At 38.6% G+C, this 18,960-nt stretch overlaps 1 protein-coding gene across 14 annotated transcripts in view; it reads right to left on the reverse strand.

Annotated features, from left to right (window-relative positions):
• The window catches only part of DOCK7 (dedicator of cytokinesis 7), a 695,569-nt gene that overhangs the window by 117,930 nt on the left and 558,679 nt on the right, over nucleotides 1–18,960 (reverse strand). For all 14 annotated transcript variants that reach the window (XM_053693655.1, XM_053693653.1, XM_053693652.1 and 11 more), the window contains one exon: nucleotides 11,835–11,966. In XM_053693655.1, coding sequence (XP_053549630.1) covers nucleotides 11,835–11,966 — 132 coding nt within the window. The remainder of the gene's footprint in view (nucleotides 1–11,834; nucleotides 11,967–18,960) is intronic.

Raw genomic sequence — 18,960 nt, forward strand, 5'->3', positions numbered from 1 at the left:
AGAATAGGTTCTTGTTGTGAGATCCCAGTGACGTTTGTGCAGATGATATTTATATTACTACAGGATAGGTTCTTGTTGTGAGATCCCAGTGATGTTTGTACAGATGATATTTATATTACTACAGGATAGGTTCTTGTTGTGAGATCCCAGTGACGTTTGTACAGATGATATTTATATTACTACAGGATAGGTTTGTGTTGTGAGATCCCAGTGATGTTTGTACAGATGATATTTATATTACTACAGGATAGGTTCTTGCTGTGAGATCCCAGTGACGTTTGTACAGATGATATTTATATTACTACAGGATAGGTTCTTGTTGTGAGATCCCAGTGATGTTTGTGCAGATGATATTTATATTACTACAGGATAGGTTCTTGTTGTGAGATCCCAGTGACGTTTGTACAAATGATATTTATATTACTACAGGATAGGTTTTTGCTATCAGATCCCAGTGACGTTTGTGCAGATGATATTTATATTACTACAGGATAGGTTCTTGTTGTGAGATCCTAGTGACGTTTGTGCAGATGATATTTATATTACTACAGGATAGGTTTGTGTTGTGAGATCCCAGTGACGTTTGTGCAGATGATATTTATATTACTACAGGATAGGTTTGTGTTGTGAGATTCCAGTGACGTTTGTGCAGATGATATTTATATTACTACAGGATAGGTTTGTGTTGTGAGATTCCAGTGACGTTTGTGCAGATGATATTTATATTACTACAGGATAGGACCTTGCTATGAGATCCCAGTGACGTTTGTACAGATGATATTTATATTACTACAGGATAGGTTCTTGCTATGAGATCCCAGTGACGTTTGTACAGATGATATTTATATTACTACAGGATAGGTTCTTGTTGTGAGATCCCAGTGATGTTTGTACAGATGATATTTATATTACTACAGGATAGGTTCTTGTTGTGAGATCCCAGTGATTTTTGTACAGATGATATTTATATTACTACAGGATAGGTTCTTGCTATGAGATCCCAGTGACGTTTGTACAGATGATATTTATATTACTACAGGACAGGTTTGTGTTGTGAGATCCAAGTGACGTTTGTGCAGATGATATTTATATTACTACAGGATAGGTTCTTGTTGTGAGATCCCAGTGACATTTGTGCAGATGATATTTATATTACTACAGGATAGGTTTGTGTTGTGAGATCCAAGTGACGTTTGTGCAGATGATATTTATATTACTACAGGATAGGTTCTTGTTGTGAGATCCCAGTGACGTTTGTACAGATGATATTTATATTACTACAGGATAGGTTCTTGCTATGAGATCCCAGTGACGTTTGTACAGATGATATTTATATTACTACAGGATAGGACCTTGCTATGAGATCCCAGTGACGTTTGTACAGATGATAATTATATTACTACAGGATAGGTTCTTGCTGTGAGATCCCAGTGACGTTTGTACAGATGATATTTATATTACTACAGGATAGGTTCTTGTTGTGAGATCCAACTGACGTTTGTACAGATATTTATATAACTACAGGATAGGTTCTTGCTGTGAGATCCCAGTGACGTTTGTACAGATGATATTTATATTACTACAGGATAGGTTCTTGTTGTGAGATCCCAGTGACGTTTGTACAGATGATATTTATATTACTACAGGATAGGTTCTTGTTGTGAGATCCCAGTGATGTTTGTACAGATGATATTTATATTACTACAGGATAGGTTCTTGTTGTGAGATCCCAGTGACGTTTGTACAGATGATATTTATATTACTACAGGATAGATTCTTGTTGTCAGATCCCAGTGACGTTTGTGCAGATGATATTTATATTACTACAGGATAGGTTTGTGTTGTGAGATCCCAGTGACGTTTGTACAGATGATATTTATATTACTACAGGATAGGTTCTTGTTGTGAGATCCCAGTGACGTTTGTACAGATGATATTTATATTACTACAGGATAGGTTCTTGCTGTGAGATCCCAGTGACGTTTGTGCAGATGATATTTATATTACTACAGGATAGGTTTGTGTTGTGAGATCCCAGTGACATTTGTACAGATGATATTTATATTACTACAGGATAGGTTCTTGTTGTGAGATCCCAGTGATGTTTGTGCAGATGATATTTATATTACTACAGGATAGGTTCTTGTTGTGAGATCCCAGTGACATTTGTACAGATGATATTTATATTACTACAGGATAGGTTCTTGTTGTGAGATCCCAGTGATGTTTGTACAGATATTTATATTACTACAGGATAGGTTCTTGTTGTGAGATCTCAGTGACGTTTGTACAGATGATATTTATATTACTACAGGATAGGTTTGTGTTGTGAGATCCCAGTGACGTTTGTACAGATGATATTTATATTACTACAGGATAGGTTCTTGTTGTGAGATCCCAGTAATGTTTGTGCAGATGATATTTATATTACTACAGGATAGGTTCTTGTTGTGAGATCCCAGTGATGTTTGTACAGATGATATTTATATTACTACAGCATAGGTTCTTGCTGTGAGATCCCAGTGACGTTTGTACAGATGATATTTATATTACTACAGGATAGGTTCTTGTTGTGAGATCCCAGTGACGTTTGTACAGATGATATTTATATTACTACAGGATAGGTTTGTGTTGTGAGATCCCAGTGACGTTTGTACAGATGATATTTATATTACTACAGGATAGGTTCTTGTTCTGAGATCCCAGTGATGTTTGTACAGATGATATTTATATTACTACAGGATAGGTTCTTGCTATGAGATCCCAGTGACGTTTGTACAGATGATATTTATATTACTACAGGATAGATTCTTGTTGTCAGATCCCAGTGACGTTTGTACAGATTATATTTATATTACTACAGGATAGGTTCTTGTTGTGAGATCCCAGTGACGTTTGTACAGATTATATTTATATTACTACAGGATAGGTTCTTGTTGTGAGATCCCAGTGATGTTTGTACAGATGATATTTATATTACAACAGGATAGGTTCTTGTTGTGAGATCCCAGTGACGTTTGTACAGATGATATTTATATTACTACAGGATAGGTTCTTGTTGTGAGATCCCAGTGATGTTTGTACAGATGATATTTATATTACTACAGGATAGGTTCTTGTTGTGAGATCCCAGTGACGTTTGTGCAGATGATATTTATATTACTACAGGATAGGTTCTTGTTGTGAGATCTCAGTGACGTTTGTGCAGATGATATTTATATTACTACAGGATAGGTTCTTGTTGTGAGATCCCAGTGACGTTTGTACAGATGATATTTATATTACTACAGGATAGGTTCTTGTTGTGAGATCCCAGTGACGTTTGTACAGATGATATTTATATTACTACAGGATAGATTCTTGCTGTGAGATCCCAGTGACGTTTGTACAGATGATATTTATATTACTACAGGATAGGTTCTTGTCGTGAGATCCCAGTGACGTTTGTACAGATGATATTTATATTACTACAGGATAGGTTCTTGTCGTGAGATCCCAGTGACGTTTGTACAGATGATATTTATATTACTACAGGATAGGTTCTTGTTGTGAGATCCCAGTGACGTTTGTACAGATGATATTTATATTACTACAGGATAGGTTCTTGTTGTGAGATCCCAGTGACGTTTGTACAGATGATATTTATATTACTACAGGATAGGTTCTTGTTGTGAGATCCCAGTGATGTTTGTACAGATGATATTTATATTACTACAGTATAGGTTCTTGTTGTGAGATCCCAGTGACGTTTGTACAGATGATATTTATATTACTACAGTATAGGTTCTTGTTGTGAGATCCCAGTGACGTTTGTACAGATGATATTTATATTACTACAGGATAGGTTCTGGTTGTGAGATCCCAGTGACGTTTGTGCAGATGATATTTATATTACTACAGGATAGGTTCTTGTTGTGAGATCCCAGTGACGTTTGTACAGATGATATTTATATTACTACAGGATAGGTTCTTGCTGTGAGATCCCAGTGACGTTTGTACAGATGATATTTATATTACTACAGGATAGGTTCTTGCTGTGAGATCCCAGTGACGTTTGTGCAGATGATATTTATATTACTACAGGATAGGTTCTTGTTGTGAGATCCCAGTGACGTTTGTACAGATGATATTTATATTACTACAGGATAGGTTCTTGTTATGAGATCCCAGTGACGTTTGTGCAGATGATATTTATATTACTACAGGATAGGTTCTTGTTGTGAGATCCCAGTGACGTTTGTACAGATGATAGTTATATTACTACAGGATAGGTTCTTGTTGTGAGATCCCAGTGACGTTTGTACAAATGATATTTATATTACTACAGGATAGGTTCTTGTTGTGAGATCCCAGTGACGTTTGTGCAGATGATATTTATATTACTACAGGATAGGTTCTTGCTGTGAGATCCCAGTGACGTTTGTACAGATGAAATTTATATTACTACAGGATAGGTTCTGGTTGTGAGATCCCAGTGACGTTTGTACAGATGATATTTATATTACTACAGGATAGGTTCTGGTTGTGAGATCCCAGTGACGTTTGTGCAGATGATATTTATATTACTACAGGATAGGTTCTTGTTGTGAGATCCCAGTGACGTTTGTACAGATGATATTTATATTACTACAGGATAGGTTCTTGTTGTGAGATCCCAGTGACGTTTGTACAGATGATATTTATATTACTACAGGATAGCTTCTTGTTGCGAGATCTCAGTGACGTTTGTACAGATGATATTTATATTACTACAGGATAGGTTCGTGTTGTGAGATCCCAGTGATGTTTGTACAGATGATATTTATATTACTACAGGATAGGTTCTTGTTGTGAGATCTCAGTGACGTTTGTACAGATGATATTTATATTACTACAGGATAGGTTCTTGTTGTGAGATCTCAGTGACGTTTGTGCAGATGATATTTATATTACTACAGGATAGGTTCTTGTTGTGAGATCTCAGTGACGTTTGTGCAGATGATATTTATATTACTACAGGATAGGTTCTTGTTGTGAGATCTCAGTGACGTTTGTACAGATGATATTTATATTACTACAGGATAGGTTCTTGTTGTGAGATCTCAGTGACGTTTGTGCAGATGATATTTATATTACTACAGGATAGGTTCTTGTTGTGAGATCTCAGTGACGTTTGTGCAGATGATATTTATATTACTACAGGATAGGTTCTTGTTGTGAGATCTCAGTGACGTTTGTACAGATGATATTTATATTACTACAGGATAGGTTCTTGTTGTGAGATCTCAGTGACGTTTGTGCAGATGATATTTATATTACTACAGGATAGGTTCTTGTTGTGAGATCCCAGTGACGTTTGTGCAGATGATATTTATATTACTACAGGATAGGTTCTTGTTGTGAGATCCCAGTGACGTTTGTGCAGATGATATTTATATTACTACAGGATAGGTTTGTGTTGTGAGATCCCAGTGACGTTTGTGCAGATGATATTTATATTACTACAGGATAGGTTCTTGTTGTGAGATCCCAGTGACGTTTGTGCAAATGATATTTATATTACTACAGGATAGGTTCTTGCTATGAGATCCCAGTGACGTTTGTACAAATGATATTTATATTACTACAGGATAGGTTTTTGCTATCAGATCCCAGTGACGTTTGTGCAGATGATATTTATATTACTACAGGATAGGTTCTTGTTGTGAGATCCTAGTGACGTTTGTGCACATGATATTTATATTACTACAGGATAGGTTTGTGTTGTGAGATCCCAGTGACGTTTGTGCAGATGATATTTATATTACTAAAGGATAGGTTTGTGTTGTGAGATCCCAGTGACGTTTGTACAGATGATATTTATATTACTACAGGATAGGTTCTTGTTGTGAGATCCCAGTGACGTTTGTACAGATGATATTTATATTACTACAGGATAGGTTCTTGCTATGAGATCCCAGTGACGTTTGTACAGATGATATTTATATTACTACAGGATAGGACCTTGCTATGAGATCCCAGTGACGTTTGTACAGATGATATTTATATTACTACAGGATAGGTTCTTGCTGTGAGATCCCAGTGACGTTTGTACAGATGATATTTATATTACTACAGGATAGGTTCTTGTTGTGAGATCCAACTGACGTTTGTACAGATATTTATATAACTACAGGATAGGTTCTTGCTGTGAGATCCCAGTGACGTTTGTACAGATGATATTTATATTACTACAGGATAGGTTCTTGTTGTGAGATCCCAGTGACGTTTGTACAGATGATATTTATATTACTACAGGATAGGTTCTTGTTGTGAGATCCCAGTGATGTTTGTACAGATGATATTTATATTACTACAGGATAGGTTCTTGTTGTGAGATCCCAGTGACGTTTGTACAGATGATATTTATATTACTACAGGATAGATTCTTGTTGTCAGATCCCAGTGACGTTTGTGCAGATGATATTTATATTACTACAGGATAGGTTTGTGTTGTGAGATCCCAGTGACGTTTGTACAGATGATATTTATATTACTACAGGATAGGTTCTTGTTGTGAGATCCCAGTGACGTTTGTACAGATGATATTTATATTACTACAGGATAGGTTCTTGCTGTGAGATCCCAGTGACGTTTGTGCAGATGATATATATATTACTACAGGATAGGTTTGTGTTGTGAGATCCCAGTGACATTTGTACAGATGATATTTATATTACTACAGGATAGGTTCTTGTTGTGAGATCCCAGTGATGTTTGTGCAGATGATATTTATATTACTACAGGATAGGTTCTTGTTGTGAGATCCCAGTGACATTTGTACAGATGATATTTATATTACTACAGGATAGGTTCTTGTTGTGAGATCCCAGTGATGTTTGTACAGATATTTATATTACTACAGGATAGGTTCTTGTTGTGAGATCTCAGTGACGTTTGTACAGATGATATTTATATTACTACAGGATAGGTTTGTGTTGTGAGATCCCAGTGACGTTTGTACAGATGATATTTATATTACTACAGGATAGGTTCTTGTTGTGAGATCCCAGTGATGTTTGTGCAGATGATATTTATATTACTACAGGATAGGTTCTTGTTGTGAGATCCCAGTGATGTTTGTACAGATGATATTTATATTACTACAGGATAGGTTCTTGTTGTGCGATCCCAGTGATGTTTGTACAGATGATATTTATATTACTACAGGATAGGTTCTTGTTGTGAGATCCCAGTGACGTTTGTACAGATGATATTTATATTACTACAGGATAGATTCTTGCTGTGAGATCCCAGTGACGTTTGTACAGATGATATTTATATTACTACAGGATAGGTTCTTGTTGTGAGATCCAACTGACGTTTGTACAGATATTTATATAACTACAGGATAGGTTCTTGCTGTGAGATCCCAGTGACGTTTGTACAGATGATATTTATATTACTGCAGGATAGGTTCTTGTTGTGAGATCCCAGTGACGTTTGTACAGATGATATTTATATTACTACAGGATAGGTTCTTGTTGTGAGATCTCAGTGACGTTTGTACAGATGATATTTATATTACTACAGGATAGGTTCTTGCTGTGAGATCCCAGTGACGTTTGTGCAGATGATATTTATATTACTACAGGATAGGTTCTTGTTGTGAGATCCCAGTGACGTTTGTACAGATGATATTTATATTACTACAGGATAGGTTCTTGTTATGAGATCCCAGTGACGTTTGTGCAGATGATATTTATATAACTATAGGATAGGTTCTTGTTGTGAGATCTCAGTGACGTTTGTACAGATGATATTTATATTACTACAGGATAGGTTCTTGTTGTGAGATCCCAGTGACGTTTGTACAGATGATATTTATATTACTACAGGATAGGTTCTTGTTGTGAGATCCCAGTGACGTTTGTGCAGATGATATTTATATTACTACAGGATAGGTTCTTGTTGTGAGATCTCAGTGACGTTTGTGCAGATGATATTTATATTACTACAGGATAGGTTCTTGTTGTGAGATCCCAGTGACGTTTGTACAGATGATATTTATATTACTACAGGATAGGTTCTTGTTGTGAGATCTCAGTGACGTTTGTACAGATGATATTTATATTACTACAGGATAGGTTCTTGTTGTGAGATCTCAGTGACGTTTGTACAGATGATATTTATATTACTACAGGATAGATTCTTGCTGTGAGATCCCAGTGACGTTTGTACAGATGATATTTATATTACTACAGGATAGGTTCTTGTTGTGAGATCTCAGTGACGTTTGTACAGATGATATTTATATTACTACAGGATAGATTCTTGCTGTGAGATCCCAGTGACGTTTGTACAGATGATATTTATATTACTACAGGATAGGTTCTTGTTGTGAGATCCCAGTGACGTTTGTACAGATGATATTTATATTACTACAGGATAGGTTCTTGTCGTGAGATCCCAGTGACGTTTGTACAGATGATATTTATATTACTACAGGATAGGTTCTTGTTGTGAGATCCCAGTGACGTTTGTACAGATGATATTTATATTACTACAGGATAGGTTCTTGTTGTGAGATCCCAGTGACGTTTGTACAGATGATATTTATATTACTACAGGATAGGTTCTGGTTGTGAGATCCCAGTGACGTTTGTACAGATGATATTTATATTACTACAGGATAGGTTCTTGTTGCGAGATCTCAGTGACGTTTGTACAGATGATATTTATATTACTACAGGATAGGTTCTTGTTGTGAGATCCCAGTGATGTTTGTACAGATGATATTTATATTACTACAGTATAGGTTCTTGTTGTGAGATCCCAGTGACGTTTGTACAGATGATATTTATATTACTACAGGATAGGTTCTGGTTGTGAGATCCCAGTGACGTTTGTACAGATGATATTTATATTACTACAGGATAGGTTCTGGTTGTGAGATCCCAGTGACGTTTGTGCAGATGATATTTATATTACTACAGGATAGGTTCTGGTTGTGAGATCCCAGTGACGTTTGTGCAGATGATATTTATATTACTACAGGATAGGTTCTTGTTGTGAGATCCCAGTGACGTTTGTACAGATGATATTTATATTACTACAGGATAGGTTCTTGTTGTGAGATCTCAGTGACGTTTGTACAGATGATATTTATATTACTACAGGATAGGTTCTTGTTGTGAGATCCCAGTGACGTTTGTACAGATGATATTTATATTACTACAGGATAGGTTCTTGCTGTGAGATCCCAGTGACGTTTGTGCAGATGATATTTATATTACTACAGGACAGGTTCTTGTTGTGAGATCCCAGTGACGTTTGTACAGATGATATTTATATTACTACAGGATAGGTTCTTGTTGTGAGATCCCAGTGACGTTTGTACAGATGATATTTATATTACTACAGGATAGGTTCTTGCTGTGAGATCCCAGTGACGTTTGTACAGATGATATTTATATTACTACAGGATAGGTTCTTGCTGTGAGATCCCAGTGACGTTTGTGCAGATGATATTTATATTACTACAGGACAGGTTCTTGTTGTGAGATCCCAGTGACGTTTGTACAGATGATATTTATATTACTACAGGATAGGTTCTTGTTATGAGATCCCAGTGACATTTGTGCAGATGATATTTATATTACTACAGGATAGGTTCTTGTTGTGAGATCCCAGTGACGTTTGTACAGATGATATTTATATTACTACAGGATAGGTTCTTGTTGTGAGATCCCAGTGACGTTTGTACAGATGATATTTATATTACTACAGGATAGGTTCTTGTTGTGAGATCCCAGTGACGTTTGTGCAGATGATATTTATATTACTACAGGATAGGTTCTTGCTGTGAGATCCCAGTGACGTTTGTACAGATGAAATTTATATTACTACAGGATAGGTTCTGGTTGTGAGATCCCAGTGACGTTTGTACAGATGATATTTATATTACTACAGGATAGGTTCTGGTTGTGAGATCCCAGTGACGTTTGTGCAGATGATATTTATATTACTACAGGATAGGTTCTTGTTGTGAGATCCCAGTGACGTTTGTACAGATGATATTTATATTACTACAGGATAGGTTCTTGTTGTGAGATCCCAGTGACGTTTGTGCAGATGATATTTATATTACTACAGGATAGGTTCTTGTTGTGAGATCCCAGTGACGTTTGTACAGATGATATTTATATTACTACAGGATAGGTTCTTGTTGTGAGATCCCAGTGACGTTTGTGCAGATGATATTTATATTACTACAGGATAGGTTCTTGTTGTGAGATCCCAGTGACGTTTGTACAGATGATATTTATATTACTACAGGATAGGTTCTTGTTGTGAGATCTCAGTGACGTTTGTACAGATGATATTTATATTACTACAGGATAGGTTCTTGTTGTGAGATCTCAGTGACGTTTGTACAGATGATATTTATATTACTACAGGATAGGTTCTTGTTGTGAGATCTCAGTGACGTTTGTACAGATGATATTTATATTACTACAGGATAGGTTCTTGTTGCGAGATCTCAGTGACGTTTGTACAGATGATATTTATATTACTACAGGATAGGTTCGTGTTGTGAGATCCCAGTGATGTTTGTACAGATGATATTTATATTACTACAGGATAGGTTCTTGTTGTGAGATCTCAGTGACGTTTGTACAGATGATATTTATATTACTACAGGATAGGTTCTTGTTGTGAGATCTCAGTGACGTTTGTGCAGATGATATTTATATTACTACAGGATAGGTTCTTGTTGTGAGATCTCAGTGACGTTTGTGCAGATGATATTTATATTACTACAGGATAGGTTCTTGTTGTGAGATCTCAGTGACGTTTGTACAGATGATATTTATATTACTACAGGATAGGTTCTTGTTGTGAGATCTCAGTGACGTTTGTGCAGATGATATTTATATTACTACAGGATAGGTTCTTGTTGTGAGATCTCAGTGACGTTTGTACAGATGATATTTATATTACTACAGGATAGGTTCTTGTTGTGAGATCTCAGTGACGTTTGTACAGATGATATTTATATTACTACAGGATAGGTTCTTGTTGTGAGATCCCAGTGACGTTTGTACAGATGATATTTATATTACTACAGGATAGGTTTGTGTTGTTAGATCTCAGTGACGTTTGTACAGATGATATTTATATTACTACAGGATAGGTTCTTGTTGTGAGATCTCAGTGACGTTTGTGCAGATGATATTTATATTACTACAGGATAGGTTCTTGTTGTGAGATCTCAGTGACGTTTGTGCAGATGATATTTATATTACTACAGGATAGGTTCTTGTTGTGAGATCTCAGTGACGTTTGTGCAGATGATATTTATATTACTACAGGATAGGTTTCTAACCTTTACCCTCAAGAACAGAAGGTGCTGATAGCCGCACAGGAACAAGGCGAATGTCACTAGATGGTAGCAGAACTTACTGCCATGTAGTGCTCCAGACATACCATGAGAACAAAGCAAATCTGATAGTAAAAGTGAATTGAAAACTAATTGTATGTTCTGTCTGAATCACAAAAGAAAAAGCTTTTGGGTTCCATGTCCCTTTATCACCTCCACATAGCAGTTAATGAAAGTGGTCTGTATATCAGCTTATTAAAGCTGTAATATTGCACAGTAATATTGTGTTCTCTCTCATGTTATTTGTCTAATAAATGTCTATAATACCCCATATAAACGCTGATGTAAAGCTTCATACACGGTCCTAAAACAAACAGCAGTAAAGTGCCTTAATTAAACGGAAAAAAAATAACTTCTTTTGCAGCAGTTTTACTACACTAACCAAATAAATGCCCTGATAGTATTATAATAAATAACCTTATAATATTATTACCTGATGAACTATCTTGCTAAAGGCCTCCTGAAGTTTCCCGTGAATAGTAGATAGTTTCTTTGCATCTCTGTTGGCTTCATGTATAGGAATAAGTACTTTATAAACTTCATTTACAGCTTCATACATGCCAGCCTGTAAAAAGAACGAAAACAAGAAAACAGGGTTATTTATTGTATCCTCAAGGTGGGGCCCTTATTGACATACACTGCAGATTCACAATGAAAAAGATATGAAATTTATATTTACAAAGAATCAATTATTTTATACTTGAAGTGATTTCATATAACCTTTTATATATGGAACATCATAACCCTTGGAAGAGGATTTCTATAAGACTGGAAAATCTCCCTTTTCCCAAAATAGGACCTATTTGGAAGGAGAAAGAGGCCTGATCCCAAACCCGATTCCAGGAAAACAACAAGTTATAAAACACAAACTATAGTTTATAAAATAGTGTGTCTGGCTCAACCTTTATACGGTATAACGGTCTATGAATTTGAATAAAATTATTTGACATCTTTTCTCTGTAATACACAATTTATTTGTATCTGAAGTGGTGGATTCCACACTGGAGCAAGAAAAGGGAGTGAAACTGTTTACCCAGGTTTGATAAAATGCTATGTGCAAACGATACAAACACATCAAAAACATAATCAGTGTTCCTTTTATCCTTTATAGTTTTCAAATAATACTTAGAAACACACCTTGTTTGTGCAGAAAAAAAAAATCCTTACCGTTCTTAGAATTTCAACAGAATGATGGAACATTTAGGGTTTATTAGTTTTGAGAAATGAAGATTTCCTAAAAACAACCTTATTTTGATAAAAGATCTGATACTGAAGGATACAGAGTAAATACAAACGGTCTGATGCTTGATAAGCGGAGAACAATAAATTTGTCTTGTAAATCAACTACGTGAAAAAACGCATGAGGGGTTTAAAAAACAAAATTTATGCTTAACTGATAAATTATTTTCTTCTTTCGGAATGATGATGGTCCCCAGTCCTCCATAACATATGTGATATATTTCCTGTCCCTAGGAGGAGGTCAAGAACCCATATCAGAGCTTTAAATCCCTCCCTCTTCCATCTCTCTCTTAGTTGAACGTATAGTAGAGAATAGGAAAAACACATAATTTATGCTTACCTGATAAATTTATTTCTCTTGTGATGTATCGAGTCCACGGATTCATCCTTACTTGTGGGATATTCTCCTCCCCTACAGGAAGTGGCAAAGAGAGCACCCACAGCAGAGCTGCCTATATAGCTCCCCCCTTAACTCCACCCCCCAGTCATTCGACCGAAGGCTAGGAAGAAAAAGGAGAAACCATAGGGTGCAGTGGTGACTGAAAGTTTAAAAATAAAAATATATATGCCTGTCTTAAAAAACAGGGCGGGCCGTGGACTCGATACATCACAAGAGAAATAAATTTATCAGGTAAGCATAAATTATGTTTTCTCTTGTAAGATGTATCGAGTCCACGGATTCATCCTTACTTGTGGGATCCCAATACCAAAGCTTTAGGACACGGATGAAGGGAGGGACAAGACCGGGACCTTAAACGGAAGGCACCACTGGTGGTAGAACCTTTCTCCCAAAAATAGCCTCCGAAGAAGCAAAAGTATCGAATTTGTAAAATTTGGCAAAAGTATGCAGTGAAGACCAAGTCGCTGCCTTACAAATCTGTTCAACAGAAGCCTCATTCTTGAAAGCCCATGTGGAAGCCACAGCTCTGGTGGAATGAGCTGTAATTCGTTCAGGAGGCTGCTGCCCAGCAGTCTCATAAGCCAATCGGATGATGCTTTTCAGCCAGAAGGAAAGAGAGGTAGCAGTCGCTTTCTGACCTCTCCTCTTACCAGAATAAACGACAAACAAGGATGATGTTTGTCTGAAATCTTTAGTTGCTTGTAAATAGAATTTCAAAGCACGAACCACATCAAGATTGTGTAAAAGCCGTTCCTTCTTAGAAGCTGGATTAGGACACAGGGAAGGAACAATGATTTCCTGGTTAATATTCTTATTAGAAACAACCTTAGGAAGAAAACCAGGTTTGGTACGTAAAACTACCTTATCTGCATGGAACACCAGATGAATTGTAAGCAGACAATTCAGAAACTCTTCGAGCAGAACGATATAGCTACCAAAAACAAAACTTTTCAAGACAATAACTTAATATCTATGGAATGTAAAGGTTCAAACGGAACCCCTTGAAGAACTGAAAGAACTAAATTTAGACTCCATGGCGGAGCAACTGGTTTATAGACAGGCTTGATTCTGACTAAAGCCTGAGCAAATGCTTGAACGTCTGGTACCTCCTTCAGACGCTTGTGTAAAAGAATAGACAGAGCAGATATCTGTCCCTTTAAGGAACTAGTTGACAAACCTTTCTCCAATCCTTCTTGGAGAAAAGACAATATCCTTGGAATCCTAATCTTACTCCACGAGTAACCCTTGGATTCACACCAACAAAGATATTTCCGCCATATCTTATGGTAAATTTTCCTGGTGAAAGGCTTTCTAGCTTGAATCAGAGTATCTATAACTGATTCAGAGAAACCACGCTTAGCTAGAATTAAGTGTTCAATCTCCAAGCAGTCAGCCGCAGAGAAACTAGATTTGGATGCTTGAATGGACCTTGTATTAGAAGATCCTGCCTCATTGGCAGTGTCCATGGGGGGACAGATGACATGTCCACTAGGTGTGCATACCAAGTCCTGCGTGGCCACGCAGGCGCTATCAGAATTACCGAAGCCTTCTCCTGCTTGATTCTGGCTACCAGACGAGGGAGAAGGGGAAACGGTGGAAAGACATAAGCCAGATTGAAGGACCAAGGCGCTACTAGAGCATCTATCAATGCCGCCTTGGGGTCCCTGGACCTGGATCCGTAGAGAGGAAGTTTGGAGTTCTGACGGGACGCCATCAGATCCAATTCTGGAATGCCCCATAGCTGGGTCAGCTGAGCAAAAACCTCCGGATGGAGTTCCCACTCCCCCGGGTGAAAAGTCCGACAACTTAGAAAATCCGCCTCCCAGTTGTCTACTCCTGGGATATGAATTGCAGATAGATGGCAGGAGTGATCCTCCGCCCACCTGATTATTTTGGTTACTTCCTTCATCGCTAGGGAACTCTTTGTTCCCCCCTGATGATTGATGTACGCTACAGTCGTGATGTTGTCCGACTGAAATCTGATGAATTTGGCCGCCGCTAGTTGAGGCCATGCCTGGAGCGTGTTGAATATTGCTCTCAGTTCCAAAATGTTTATCGGGAGTAGAGACTCTTCCCGAGACCATAGGCCCTGAGCTTTCAGGGAGTCCCAGACCGCGCCCCAGCCTAACAGACTGGCGTCGGTCGTTACAATGATCCATTCCGGTCTGCGGAAGCACATTCCCTGAGACAGGTGATCCTGAGACAACCACCAGAGAAGAGAATCTCTGGTTTTCTGGTCCAGTTGTATTTGAGGAGACAAATCTGCATAATCTCCATTCCACTGTTTGAGCATGCACAGTTGCAGTGGTCTTAGATGTATTCGAGCAAAAGGGACTACGTCTATTGCCGCTACCATTAATCCGATTACCTCCATGCACTGAGCTACAGATGGCCGAGGAATGGAATGAAGAACTCGGCAAGTAGTTAAAAGCTTTAATTTTCTGACCTCCGTCAGAAATATTTTCATTTCTACCGAGTCTATTAATGTTCCCAGGAAGGGAACCCTTGCGAGCGGGGACAGAGAACTTTTTTCTGTGTTCACCTTCCACCTGTGAGACCTTAGAAAGGCCAGAACAATCTCCGTATGAGCCTTGGCTCTGGGAAAAGACAACGCCTGTATTAAGATGTCGTCCAAATAAGGTGCTACTGCAACGCCCCGCGGTCTTAGTACCGCCAGAAGGGACCCTAGCACTTTTGTGAAAATTCTGGGAGTGGTGGCCAACCCGAAGGGAAGGGCCACAAACTGGTAATGCTTGTTCAGAAAGGCGAACCTTATGATGATGATGATGATCTTTGTGGATAGGAATATGTAGGTACGCATCCTTTAGATCCACGGTAGTCATATATTGACCTTCCTGGATCATAGGTAAGATTGTCCGAATGGTCTCCATCTTGAATGATGGAACTCTGAGGAATTTGTTTAGAATTTTTAGATCCAGGATTGGCCTGAAAGTTCCTTCCTTTTTGGGAACCACAAACAGGTTTGAGTAAAAACCCAGTCCTTGTTCTGTAATTGGAACTGGATATATCACGGCCATCTTGAGTAGATCTTCTACACAGCGTAAGAACGCCTCTTTCTTTGTCTGGTCTGAAGACAGATGAGAAATGTGGAATCTTCCCCTTGGAGGGGAGTCCTTGAATTCTAGAAGATATCCCTGAGTAACAATCTCTAATGCCCAGGGATCGTGAACATCTCTTGCCCAAGCCTGAGCGAAGAGAGAGAGTCTGCCCCCTACCAGATCCGGTCCCGGATCGGGGGCTACCCCTTCATGCTGTCTTAGTAGCAGCTGCAGGCTTCTTGGCCTCTTTACCCTTGTTCCAGCCCTGCAAAGGCTTCCAGGTTGCCTTGGGCTGTGAAGCGTTACTCTCTTGCTTTGAGGTTGCAGAGGTTGAAGCAGGACCGCTCCTGAAGTTGTGAAAGGAACGAAAATTAGCCTTGTTTTTAGCCTTAAAAGGCCTATCTTGCGGGAGAGCATGGCCCTTTCCCCCGGTGATATCCGAAATAATCTCTTTCAACTCGGGCCCGAAAAGGGTCTTTCCCTTGAAAGGGATATTTAGTAATTTTGTTTTGGACGACACATCGGCCGACCATGACTTGAGCCAAAGCGCTCTGCGCTCCATAATGGCGAAACCTGAATTTGCCGCTAACTTAGCTAATTGCAACGCAGCATCTGTGATAAAAGAATTAGCCAGTTTTAAAGCTTTAATTCTATCCATAATTTCGTCATATGAGGTCTCCCTCTGGAGCGACTCCTCCAGCGCCTCAAACCAGAAAGCCGCTGCAGTAGTTACAGGAATAATGCAGGCGATCGGTTGTAGAAGGAACCCTTGTTGAACAAAAATTTTCTTTAGTAAACCTTCTAATTTTTTATCCATAGGATCTTTAAAAGCACAACTGTCTTCAATTGGAATGGTTGTGCGCTTAGCCAGCGTAGAAACTGCTCCCTCTACCTTAGGGACCGTCTGCTACGAGTCCCGCCTGGGGTCAGTAATGGGGAACATTTTCTTAAAAATAGGAGGGGGAACAAAAGGGACACCTGGTCTTTCCCACTCCCTGGTAACAATATCCGCAACCCTTTAAGGGATCGGAAACGCATCAGTGTATACAGGGACCTCTAGGTATTTGTCCATTTTACACAATTTCTCTGGAACCACCATAGGGTCACAATCATCCAGAGTGGATAGAACCTCCCTAAGCAATACGCGGAGGTGTTCCAACTTAAATTTAAAAGCTAATGAATCTGAATCTGCCCGTTGAGAAACCTTTCCTGAGTCAGAAATTTCTCCCTCAGACATCACATCCCTCGCCCCTACATCAGAGTGTTGTGAGGGTACGTCAGATAAACCTCCCAAAGCTTCCGACTGCTCATAATCTGTTCTTAAAACAGAGCTATCTCGCTTTGTAGGAAAAACTGGCAGTTTGGATAGAAAGGCCGCAAGGGAATTATCCAAAACTGTCGGTAGTTGTTGCAATGTAATAGGTGCCAATGCACTAGAGGTACTAGGTATTGCTTGCGCTGGCGTAACTGGTGGTGACACTTGGGGAGAGGAAGGTGGACTATCTTCATTACCTTCCATCATAGAATCATCTTGGGCTACATTTTTAAGTGACACAATATGATCTTTAAATTGTAGAGACACATTAGTGCACTTGAGACACATTTTGAGTGGGGGTTCCACCATGGCTACTGAACACATAGAGCAAGGCTTTTCCTTAGTGTCAGACATGTTAAACAGATTAGTATTATATGCAAACAGGCTTGGAAAACACTTTAATCAAATAAAAAACACAATTTGAAAAAAACCGTACTGTGCCTTTAAGAAATAAAAAGCGCACACAATTTTACAAAACAGTGAAAAATGCACCAAATCTTTTGAAATTTTCACAGTATGTGCCTAATGCTTCGATATGATTGCACACCAAGTTTCAACCTGATTAACCCCTTAATGCCCAAACCTTCTAAAGCCCACAACCGGTTTCAAAACTACAGCACCTTGCCACAGAAGTCTGCTGTGGCCCTACCTTCCCTTATGGATTAGTTTAGGGGAAAAACAGCTTCTGTGAGTCCCTCAAGCAGTCTCTGGACCCTCCATGTGAAGCAGCATGAACTGTCTGGAGAAATTAACTGCGCAACAGAGGCGCAAAATTAGGGCCCCTCCCACTCCACTCCGGAGTTGTGAGGCCCTCAAAGTCACACTTAGTTGACTAAATATATGCCATGTGGATAAAAAAAACCTTAATAACCACACCAAAGGTGTTTAAAAGTGTCTACCAAAGAGTATTTGCTAAATAAAATAATCAATTGCCCTTTCCCAGTGTCCACCAGCCTATTGAGCCCTGTTAAATAAGCCCTTTTATAACAAGTCTCAGAAAATGGCTTACCCTTCCCTCATGGGGATTCCTGTCAGTCTTCTAGCATTATCGTGTCTTGACTAGAAAAAAGATGACTGAAACATACCTTAATGCAGTTAAGCCTGCAAACTGTTCCCCCCAACTGAAGTTTTCTGGTACTCATCAGTCCTGGGTGGGAACAGCAGTGGATTTTAGTTACAACATGCTAAAATCGTTTTCCTCTCAGCAGAAATCTTCATCCCTTTTCTGCCAGAGAGTAAAAAGTACAAACCGGTACCATTTAAAAATAACAAACTCTTGATTGAAGATATAAAACTACAAATCTAACACCACATTCACTTTACCCTCCCGTGGAGATGCCCTACTGCTAGAGCGGCAAAGAGAATGACTGGGGGGTGGAGCTAGGGGGGGGGGCTGTATGGACAGCTCTGCTGTGTGCTCTCTTTGCCACTTCCTGTAGGGAATGGGAAGGTCCCACAAGTAAGGATGAATCCGTGGACTGGATACACCTTGCAAGAGAAAAGTAAACAAACAGCTATTTCATACAAAAAAATTCTATATAAGAAA

The sequence above is a fragment of the Bombina bombina genome, chromosome 10, assembly GCF_027579735.1.
Source record: "Bombina bombina isolate aBomBom1 chromosome 10, aBomBom1.pri, whole genome shotgun sequence".
Lineage (NCBI taxonomy): Eukaryota > Metazoa > Chordata > Amphibia > Anura > Bombinatoridae > Bombina > Bombina bombina.